The following is an 11,306-nucleotide window of genomic DNA, read 5'->3' as shown; positions in this document are numbered from 1 at the left end:
ATCATTAAACACATATAAAACTCAGCTGTAGTGATTGTGCTGATCTGCTTGCATCCATGTTAGTGTTTAAAATCCAACATCTCCCTCTAGTGGCCAAATATAAACCATGTGTGAGTATGAGTTTAGAAGAGTTTGACAAAGAAAACCCAACAGATGTTTCAGAAGACATTTTCCCTTGTATATTAAGGCTCGTGTACTTGTGCAAACATCAAAGAGCATCAAACTCAGTTGTGTTGAAACCTCAATTTGATGATCTGCTTGTATCCATGTTAGTGTTTAAAGTCCAACATCTCCCTCTAGTGGTCATATATGAACCATGTGTGAGGATGGTGTTAATGTAAAATGTGAATCATAGTGTTCCAGTCAGTCATCAGTGTGTCTCTGCACAGCTGTAATTAAAATGTGTTCAGAGGGCCTCAGTGTCTGAATGGTTCCAGTTCAGCTCCATAACAGCAGCGTCCCTGGTTTGATTCCTGTGTTTCAGCTCATATCTGCCTCTCTCACTGAGGGGGACGTCCACTACATGGACATGATTTGTTCATCAACCAAACTGGAGATCACTGAGAGCAGAGGACATCTTACTTGTTTCTGATTGTTCTATCCAGCTGTGTGAATTGCCAAATGTCTGAGCAATCTCATTGCATTAAAAGATACGTGTTTATAGTTTATATCTTGCATTTAGTTACCCACTGTGTTTGAACCAATAGAAAGCTGGTGCTCAGAGCAAGAGGGCGGGCTTTACTTGGTGTCAGTGACAGAAATGAAAAAAAGCTCAAATGAGTGAGAAGGACGATGAAGGAAACATCTGTGCTGTGTCTGCTCTGTAAGTAGAATCTCTGTGTTTGTTTGAATTCTTGTACTTTGACTGTCTGCTCTCCTGATAACTGATGATGGAGGAGAAGACATGAAAAACAAATCAGGCTGAATTCAAGTTCAAAACACCACGAGGACCAACTGCAGGTCTGAACTGACTCTTTATCTTTGCTCAGGAGTCGAGGAAACACAGCAGGCAGTGAAAAGATCAAATCATTCACTCATTATATCAACACAGCTACACAGTGGACACATAACTTTGTGGGATTTACTTTTTCAGTCGTTTGTTGTCCGAACGTAACTTAACCTGCTAAGACCCGAACTCTTCCACAGCATGCATTTTTAATTTCTCTTTGATATTTGGGCATATTGGGGTCCGATGAATGTAAAAACAAAGAATTAACAGATTTTTTTTAACCTTATTTTTGTTTTTAAGAAAAATAAGAGCCACATAGGATATTTGTTTAAAATTTTGATAGAACAGTAGCAGTATAATGTCCTCGTAAGTGGATATCAGGCCCATGTAGAGCAAAATTGAGTATTTTGGTCTAAATAACCCGAAATGTTATGTCCACATATGTGGATGCCAGAGAATATCAGAGAGTGATGAGTTTGTGTGTTTGTCAGCTGTTTGTGTGGAGTTGTTCTTTATGTTCACCTCAAATCAACCTGAGTGTCATTTCTCTTTAGTTCTGATCTCACTGCTGAGCTGCACAACAAACCAAGGTCAGTAACCTTCTCCTGTCACAGTTTAAACCTGAGAAATGCTCACTGATATGACCTGATTGGGTTGATGGATTAACAGATCATCAGTTTTTCATTGTAACCCTCACAGCTCGTCTGACTGTGAGTCCCAGCAGCTCTCAGTTCTTTAAAGGAGACTTTGTGTCTCTGAGCTGTGAGGAGGACGACAGCTCTGCTGGATGGACTCTGAGGAGAAACACAAGCAAACAACAGAGGACTCAGTGTGGAAGAGACTGGGGAGATCCAGCTACTTTAGCTAATTCTTCCTGTAACATCAACTACATCTTAAAACAGGACAGTGGAGTTTACTGGTGTGGGTCCAGAGAGGGTCCCATCAGTAACATGGTTAACCTGACAGTCACTGGTAAGCTGAGTGTGTGGAGTTAGTGTTGATGAAGCTGTGTGTAAATGGATGAAATGCTGTAGTTTGTCTCTGTGTTGAGGTGGATCAGTGATCCTGCAGAGTCCTGTCCTCCCTGTGATGGAGGGAGATGACGTCACTCTGCTCTGTAAAACAAAGACCCCTCCCTCCAACCTCCCAGCTGCTTTCTATAAAGATGGCTCCCTCATCAGGAAGCAGCCTACAGGTCACATGACCATCCAGCATGTTTCCAGGTCTGATGAAGGCCTCTACAAGTGTGACATCAGCGGTCATGGAGAGTCTCCATCCAGCTGGATCACTGTCACAGGTGACACACTCACCTGTCTGTGTTTCTGCAGCTTTCAACATTCACAATGTGACGACAACTTAATGACTGTGTTTGCTTTATTTTAGGGGAACACACCACCACACCTCCACCCACATCCACACCCCCTCCTGATTCCACTTCCATCACTCTTCGTCCATCACCTTCTCCTGTTGTTCTCTCTGTGTTGTCATGTGTTGGATCAGTGTGTCTTGTGTTACTAGTTCTGCTGGTGAGACGATCAGTTCACGGGAAACCTGAAGGTGAGACTCTTACTTCTCTTACCCACTTCTCTTCTGGTACCAGCAGCCACAGATTGAACCACCAGACCCGGTCATGATGATGCTCAGCATTCACATTCTTAGAGGCTTTACTAGATCACAATCTCACACACACACTTCTAGAAGTTCAATAATATATCTACTGGTGTCCTACACCAAGGATAGCAGAATTTGGTAAATTCACTTGCATCTTTAGTCACAGACAATCAGCTCTGCTATCAACTTTATGACCTACAGTGATGTCTTCCATGTGTGTTTCATTCTGCAGAGAGTGCTGAAGACCACTCAGCAGTGACAACAGATGAGGTCACTTATGGGCAAATCATCATCAACAAGAAACAAGACAATTCAAATATGAGAGGTAAAGCTGCTTTTCTTTGTCTTTATCATGGTCTATTTCTACAGCCCGGAACTTCGGTTATGTTTGGTTAGGTAGGTAGGTTTGTTAATTATGTTTACTATGTGGGTAACATGCTAACCTTTCCTAAAAAGCATGAAGCTGATGGGAATGTTGGGATTTTTATTGGTTATTAGACTTTATTGGCTACATCCCCATAATTTTAGAACTTGAAATTAACAAGATAATTATTTTGTTCTTAAAGATAACAAGTTGTTTGTTCATGCAAATAATGAGTTTTGACAAGATCATCAGCCATTTGTTTGTATTTATTCATTCCCTAACATTTCAGGGTCCAAGTCGCAGAGGCAGCAACCTACAACTGTGACTGTGACTGAAAAGAAGAAAAAGAATAGCCCTTTATTGTCACTATATATGTTCCACAAGATTGTGGTGCTCCACACAAATTCTGCAGGCATTAAATTTAAACAGTAAGACAGCAGGAATAAATGACAAACAGGAGAAATGTATAGAAACCAAGATAAAGGCATTCAATATAGAACAGGTTGCAACGTGCTAGGAAGTAGTGCAAAGACGGTTCTGACTAGAGTTGGTTTGTGAGTGGCCTGAGTTTTGAGGGTTACTCAGACCATGGCTCGGATTGGTGGGTGGCTGAAAACAGTGTGCTATTGGGGATAGTGTTTGTTTAGAGTCCAAATAGCCCAGAGCAAGACATGGCGCACAGCGTGATGTGAAATAAGGCACATACTTTGACATTGCGTGACCTGTATTGCTCGTCCACACATGAACGCAAAAAAGGATTTTAAAAAAAATCTCAGTTTTCGGTGATTCAAAACGCCGTTTACGTGTTGTAACAGTTGCTATTGTAATGCAGTGTATGACCACATGGCGGCGCCTCCTGACTCATGACTGGTATGTCAACCCCTTTTTGTTCTTCTTCGCCCTCCTCCTGTAATGGATGCTCCCATGTGTACGCGGACTATTGTGCTCTTTAGTAATGTGTGGTAGAGGTAGCACTTTTATTTTTGATATTGTAAATAAATGAGTACTTTTTGGAAAGTCAGAAGCTGTTGCTCATTCGCTATCCACCTGCACACCTCCGCGGCTGGCTTCATCTCCACCGCACGTTACAGTGTGGACGAAACAGCTGCGTTTTCAAAAATACCTGTGTAGGTGTGGACGTAGTGTAAAAGAGTTAGTAGTTTATTTTCTTATTACCTGCAGATTACTTGTATTTACTTAATTGTTTACTAAATGTTTGAGGTGTGAAATAAACAGCAATGGAGCAAAATATGGGTGTGTGTGGTTGGAGAATGTGTTTGTGCGTGCGTGTTCGCTGACGCGGGGGGTGGGGGGCGAATATTTTTCTTGTAAAACAAGGTGGGGTCTAGCAAAAAAAGTTTGGGAACCACTGCCTCAGACAGTCAATGTAGATCGCATCAAATGCTCAAACCATCAACTTTAGAATGTAACTGTAGAAAATGCTGGGAAACAACTCCTCTGCACTCTCACATATCATCATTAAGTTCAGAATATACCAAGGTTATGTATTATCCTCAACTTCTTAATTTACTCACAAAGAGTCGCTATAGAATGCTCTCTTACACATCCATCAGAGTATAAATGTGTGTAAATGTCAGATACAAAGTATTTACAACCGTAGCTGCCTCCACCAGTGTATGAATGTGAGAGTAAATGAATAGTGGTATTGTAAAGCGCTTTGGGTGCCTAGAAAAGCGCTATATAAATCCAATCCATTATTATTATTATTATTGTTATTATTATTATTTATGTACAAAAGAATCCAAAAAATCCATTTCAATCAGTGAATGAAGCAACTTTTTCAAAAATACTCAGAGTACAAAAGTTCTATGTAAGAACCAGTCCGTTTACCATGACCAAATGGTTTCCAAGAAAGGGAGGGTGATCTGAACTGAAGAGTAGAGTTGCCAGAAGGCATACAGACAAAGAGAAAAACAGAATAGCTGCAACTAAATGCATATCCACTGTCCAACAGGAACCATGATAAAGAGATCAGTCAGAGCCAAATATTTCCAGAAGATAAGACAAGTGTTGCGAAGCCAACTGAGTGGTAGATATAAGTCCTAAATAGGTCCTACTCGTCATCAGATAACAAGCTGGAATAACAAGCAGGCCACAAGAAGAGATGGCTCCCATAGATGTAAAACACGGAAACTCATGCACAGAGGTGTCCACCAGCGAATCCACCAAACATGCCCGAGAGATTATCCAGCACATAGCAGCAGGATGTAAGATGCAAGCTGGTAGATGGTACACAGAGAGGCACAGCCAAGCTGCTAGGATAGTATACAGGAACATCTATTCCTCATATGGACTAGAGGTTCCCAAGTTCCAATGGGAGACACCCAAAAGGTGGTTGAGAACAACAGGGCTAAGGTCCTGTGAGACCTGATACCAACCAACCAGGTTGACAACGAGCAAAAGACCATAGATGTAATAGATGTGACAATCCCAGTGGACAGAAACATCACGAAGAAGGACCACAAGAAAATAGAGGCATACCAAGGGCTCAAAACACAACTGGAGCAGATGTGAAAGATAAAGTCTGCAGCGGCCCCAGTGGTAAAACATCCTATTTTAGATAAAACATCCTTCACATGTGTCCCCATCAGCCCATATACAGACCCTTTCCAAAAAATTTGAATACCATGGAAAAGTTTATTCATTTCCATAATTCCATTCAAAACGTTAAACTTTCATGGATTGTAGATCCAGGGCCCACAATTTAAATGAATTCAAGTATAATATGGGCTTCCAGCTCATAAAACCCACGAAAACAGGATTTCAAAAAATTAGAATACTGTGAAGACATCGCCATTTATTTTTCAGTTTTTGCAGGAAAAATAAAGAAAGAAAAGCATTCCTCGCTGCGTGTTGCTGGGTCTGAAATACACTGTACACAGTGTATTTCAGACCCAGCAACACACTCAGACAGAAACTGGTTCACCCGAAAGACAAAACGCCAAAACACAAACTTAACAACGTGGTGTATGCTGTACAGTGCAGCGAGGAATGCTCAGACCTCTACATTGGAGAGACCAAACAGCCACTTCACAAGCGCATGGCACAACACAGAAGAGCCACCTCCACAGGACAAGACTCAGCAGTCCATCTGCATCTTAAGGATAAAGGACACTCTTTCGAGGATGCCAATGTTCACATTTTGGACAGAGAGGACAGATGGTTTGAAAGAGGAGTGAAAGAAGCCATCTATGTCCACTGTGAGCGACCATCTTTGAACAGAGGCGGGGGTTTACGACACCAACTCTCTGCCATCTATAATCCAGTTTTGAGATCCCTTCCCAGACGCCTTAACGCCCACTCACATCCTGGGCCATCTGACCTCAGGAATTCGCATGATAAGGTGGGGCCAGGTTTCACAATGAACACACCCGAAACTCTGGCTGATGGGGACCCACACCCAATTTCACACCTTGGCTCAGGTGATTAGAGGATCATCAGGGGGTCCTTTTGTCCCTCTGTGGGGGTCACTCCCACTAGGTTTATATCTGGGACTCTCCACCATTTGACCTTAGAACTGAAGAAGCTTCTCGGATGAGAGGTGAAACGTCTTCAAGCAACTTAAAGAAGTCCAGACGCTTTTCTTTGCAAGCTCCTTTGACCACAATGATATATCAATCTTCAATACTGGGTTGGGAATCCCTTTGTCTTAACCAATGCCTCGATGCACCGTGGCACTGAGGCAATCAGCCTGTGGCATTGCCTGAGAGTTATGGAAGCCCAGGTTTCCTTGGTGTTTGCTGTCAGCTCTTCTTTGTTTTTGGGTCTGGTGGACCTCATTTCCTCTTGATACCCCCATAGATTCTCAATGGGGTTTACGTCCGGTGAGTTGGCTGGCCAGTCAAGCACTATGATGGCATGGCAGTCAAACCAGGTTTTGGTTCTTCTTGCAGTATGGGCAGGGGCCAGGTTGTGCTGGAAGATGAAATCTGCATCTCCATATAGATCCTAAGCAGAAGGAATCATGAAGTCCTCATAAAACATTCTGGTAGACTGTTGCTGTGACCTCAGATTTAAGAAAGCAGAGTTTACCAACACCTGCACCGTACATTGCATTCAAAATCATGGCTGACTGTGGATATTCACCCATCTTCCTCCAAAAACTTGGACCTTGATTTGCGAATGAAAGGCACACTTTATTTTCATTGGGAAAGAGGACCTCTGACCTCTGGCCAACAGCCCAGTCAATCTTCTCCTTGGCCCAGTTGAGTAGCATCCGACGTTGGCTCAGGCTCAGAAATGGTTTTGAAGCTGTGACTCCTGCCCCATTCCACTCTTTCTGGATCTCTGCTAGATTCTTGAATCTTCTGTTTGATAATCCGCTGGAGGCCACGGTCATCTCTTCTGCTGGTGCATCTTCTCCTGCCACATTTTGCCCTTCCACTAGACTTTCCATTGATATGCTTGGACACCACTCTGTGAACAGCCAGCCTCCTTTGCTATGAACTTTTGTGGCTTACCCATCCACATGTGGAGGGTACCAATGAGGCTCTTCTGGCCAGTTGTCAAGTCTGCAGTCTTCTCCATATTGAACCTAACTGAGACAACTGGATCAAAGTAAGACAATTCAATGACACCTGGGAAAACCTGTGCAGGTGCTTTGAGTTTAGTAGATGAGTTGTGTGTGACACTCAGTTTAAAACATCCATGCCCTGTAAAATTTGGGCTGATGTCTTCACAGTATTCTAATTTTTGAAATCCTGTTTTTGTGGGTTTCATGAGCTGGAATCCCAAATTATGTACAAATAAACAACTAAGATTTTTTTTAAGGCGGTATTTTTCAAAGGCACAAAAGGGGGACGTCACAACAATGTGATTGGTCACTTGCAATGTTGAACCTGGAACAACATTTATTATGATGATGTAGGTACAACTTGAAATTGTTTAAGTTGTGGGCACTGAATGTATAATCTATGAAGGTTTAATGTTTTGAATGGAATTATGGAAATAAATGATATATGATAAATGATATTCTAATTTTTTTGGAAAGGGTCTGTATGTGTGTGTATTGTCAGCTAATCTACTGTTATATAAAATACTGAAGGCATCACCTATTCATTGTTGTGCTGAGGGCTTGTGCCACAATGATTGTGAATGATTAAAACTGATTACAGCATGTGTTCATGACCATGTTCATCAGTTCAGCTGTCAGTGATGTTTTAGGAGGAATCAAATATCTCAGAATTGTTTGGTTCACATGTGGCAGGTCTACGGGTTTTGGGACCACATTTGGCAGTGACTAATGGTGTTAGCTCAGCTTCAAGTCCACCTTACCTGCACAAAATTTCAGGTGTGTTGTGACTTTTTGGCAGGACTATAAGTGAGTGTTAAGTGCCACAGCATTGTTGATTGTAACTTAGTAAACAACTTGTTAGCAGGAATAATTCAATGTCTTAAGATGGCTAAGGAGACAAAACTCTTGACACTTAACCCACTTTGATACAATGAATTATTTTGACTTCTTTCTGCATGCGAAACCACAGAAGCAACTTCCTGTTGTTGACACCGGTTAACTGTAGTCTGACAGCGACGAGACCTCTCACCACAGTGTGTCCTGGTTTGGCTAACAGAAGTGTTCATGTTGTGAGAACAAGTTTGCTTTGTGCTCTGTGGTGAAGCGTCTCAGTTTGCATTAAAAGAAGATGGCATTTTTGTGGTCTTCTGCCTGCCATGTTCACAGAAACACCCACCGGTTCATTCTGGTCAAATGTTTTTCAGCAGAGGTGGAAAAAAACAGTGAAAACCCACACCTGTGTATAAAGGTTAACACTTAATATCTGAATAAACCAAAATAACAATGTGCTACCACAGCTGTAGTATAATACTAAAACAGTACCATTGTACATGCAATTATTTCTGTATGTTTCAGAGAGTGATTCAGCTGCTGTCTACTCAGCAAAGAGAACAGAAGCCATCAGTTATGGAGAAATAGCCGTCACACCAAAGAGGACCAGAGGTACAGCTGCTCTTTACCTTTAACTTTGGACACAGCCAAGTGAATATTTCCAGACTGTTTCCAGTCTTTTTGCTAAGCTTATCTCGACTTAATTCAGGATATCAAACTGTTCATCTCAGAAAAGTGGCTGTTTTTCTACTATTTTAAACAATTTGTTGTAAGTTAATAAAAAAAATGAATGAAAATTAAATATAAGAGTTTCACATTTGTCTTGAGATATGTCTCCCATTTTGTTTAAAGATAACTCAGCTGTCAGTTTTTATTTAGTAAATACATTTTTTTAGTCAGAAATAAATAAATGAGGTCCAACGTCTGCTTACTACTTGTTCTACTTGTGAATGTTCAAATCAAACATTTAATTTCAAATAATCAGTTAAAAGTTCATACACTGACATATGCACCCCCACAGGCATTTCTTCTGTGCCAACCACTTTTCCACTCTTCATGTTATTAATAGTTGCCCTCACATCCTCATCACTGATTCTCTGCTCTTCCTGATTGAATAACCCTCCTCCTCCCTATAATTTTCTTGATTTTTATTATATTATTATATATATTATATTATTTTTATTATTAAAACCCACTTTTCTTAAACAATCAATGAAAATGACTGATGTGTTAAAAAAAATGGTTTGAAAGCAGTTGTTTTTTTTTTCATTCACAACTCCTACAAGGAACTAATGTGGTCATCATAGACATTACTTGTGGTGTACCACAAGGTTCAATTTTAGGTCTTCTTTTATTTTCTGTTTACAAGTCACTTGGTCAAACGTTAAACACCCACATCTCATTTCACTGCTACACCAATGTTCACCATTACAGTCTCAAGCCTCACCGACTGCTCACCAAGTGAACACAAACAGAAAAAGAGAGAGAGAGAGAGAAGCTAGAAGTATCAATTATATCTCTTTTTAATTCCATTTTATGCACATGACCAGCTAATTGCTAAAGGTCTGTCTGTTTCAGGTTTGAGTTGAGTGTGAAATTTATTTAAGCAATTGAAGTGTGGACACTATGGAAGCTCTGTGATTTGTTTCTGAGCTGGTCCCCAGTAAAGACTGAACTGAGACTGTGTGTGATGCAGAGAGGTGGAGACTGGAGGTCTTGATTGAACTACAAAGCTTGTAATCATGTTTCCTGTTGTTTGAACTGTGTGTGTTTGTGTTCAGACTTTAAACCAGAGCCAGACGTCGTCTACTCTTCACTGAAGTAGTCCACCAGTCCAACCACTGATGTCCAGCTGCTGGTCTCTAACTGGTCCCCCCAGCAGCTCAGACCAGAGTATTCTGATTCTGATTCCAATAATTTGATGATTTCTGGCTGCTTCAGTCTGATCCAGCCCAGATGCTGATTACTAAGTTGCTCTCTGTACATTCTCAGACACTGAAAGTTACAAAAACTTGTGAATGGGAAAATGTGGCATACTGACTAAATTGCTTTGAGTGTCCAGTAGTGTTTTAATGTGACCTCATGGTGGCAGTGTTGTCTCTCTGTTACAATTGACAATGACAATAGATACTCTGGAATAAGTGTTAGAAAAAAACCCCATTAAAAATAATTATTATTCATTTAAAATTAAGCATTACATTATCGTTAAACTGACTGCTTCTTCTTACTTTTGGGCTATTAATATGTTTGTCCTCAACACCACACAGAACATTTCTAACCTGTTTTCTTCAACATATCTTTCTGTAGTGAAATTATCCAGAGATGATTCATAACCATCTGAATATTCATTTAACACTAACTATATTGGCTTACACCCAGGTTACCTGGATGGTGCAGGGAACTACTTCAGTGCTGCTATGCCTGTAATCCCCATGTAATGTACAAAAACTTTTTTTTAAATGTATCTTTTATTGTACCTCAAATTATAGCTTCATAATGATTACAGGAGTGGAAAAATTTTATTAGGATTTTTATAACACCCAAAATAAAATACAAACAAAAAGGTCAACTGACAGATGGACACTGCTGGAGAAACTGTGGGGAAAACATGGCAGATCATTTCCATATATTTTGGAAATGCCCAATAATCCTGTCATACTGGAGTGAATTGGTCGAATCAATTTACTTGGTGACTGGTCTCAAACTAAATTTGGATTTTTGTACTGTGTACTTGGGCGATATCCCATCAGCAGCCTCCTTAAAGGACAAAAACTTGATAAACATCCTGTTGGGAGCTGGCAAAAAAGCGCTTACCAGGAGGTGGCTGGAGAGAGAGCCCCCAACAAAGAAAGATTGGATAGGAATAATGGAGGAAATATATAGAATGGAAAAACTTACTTTTTTTTTTGAACCTCAAAATGGACCAATTTCATAAAAATTGGAGGAAGTGGGACAGATTTGTTGAAGGTGGTAATGTGGGATGAGATATTCACGCAACTACTGGAAGAAGGAAGGTC

The 11,306-nt window shown here is 40.7% G+C and overlaps 1 protein-coding gene across 1 annotated transcript; it reads left to right on the top strand.

Annotated features, from left to right (window-relative positions):
* The first annotated feature begins 427 nt into the window (after positions 1 to 427).
* Positions 428 to 2,583, top strand: LOC146635164 (Fc receptor-like protein 5). The gene is made up of 4 exons (XM_085350047.1): positions 428 to 464; positions 1,649 to 1,921; positions 2,001 to 2,246; positions 2,468 to 2,583. Exons 1-4 carry the CDS (start codon positions 428 to 430, stop codon positions 2,581 to 2,583), a joined length of 672 nt encoding a protein of 223 aa, XP_085206173.1.
* Positions 2,584 to 11,306: the final 8,723 nt, after the last annotated feature.

This window comes from Diplotaxodon limnothrissa, linkage group LG3, assembly GCF_057381915.1.
Source record: "Diplotaxodon limnothrissa isolate DT_005_m linkage group LG3, D_limnothrissa_male_GT1.1, whole genome shotgun sequence".
NCBI classification, from domain to species: Eukaryota; Metazoa; Chordata; class Actinopteri; order Cichliformes; family Cichlidae; genus Diplotaxodon; species Diplotaxodon limnothrissa.
Note: the sequence above shows the minus strand (reverse complement) of the source record. Positions and strands in the feature narration are given on the sequence as shown.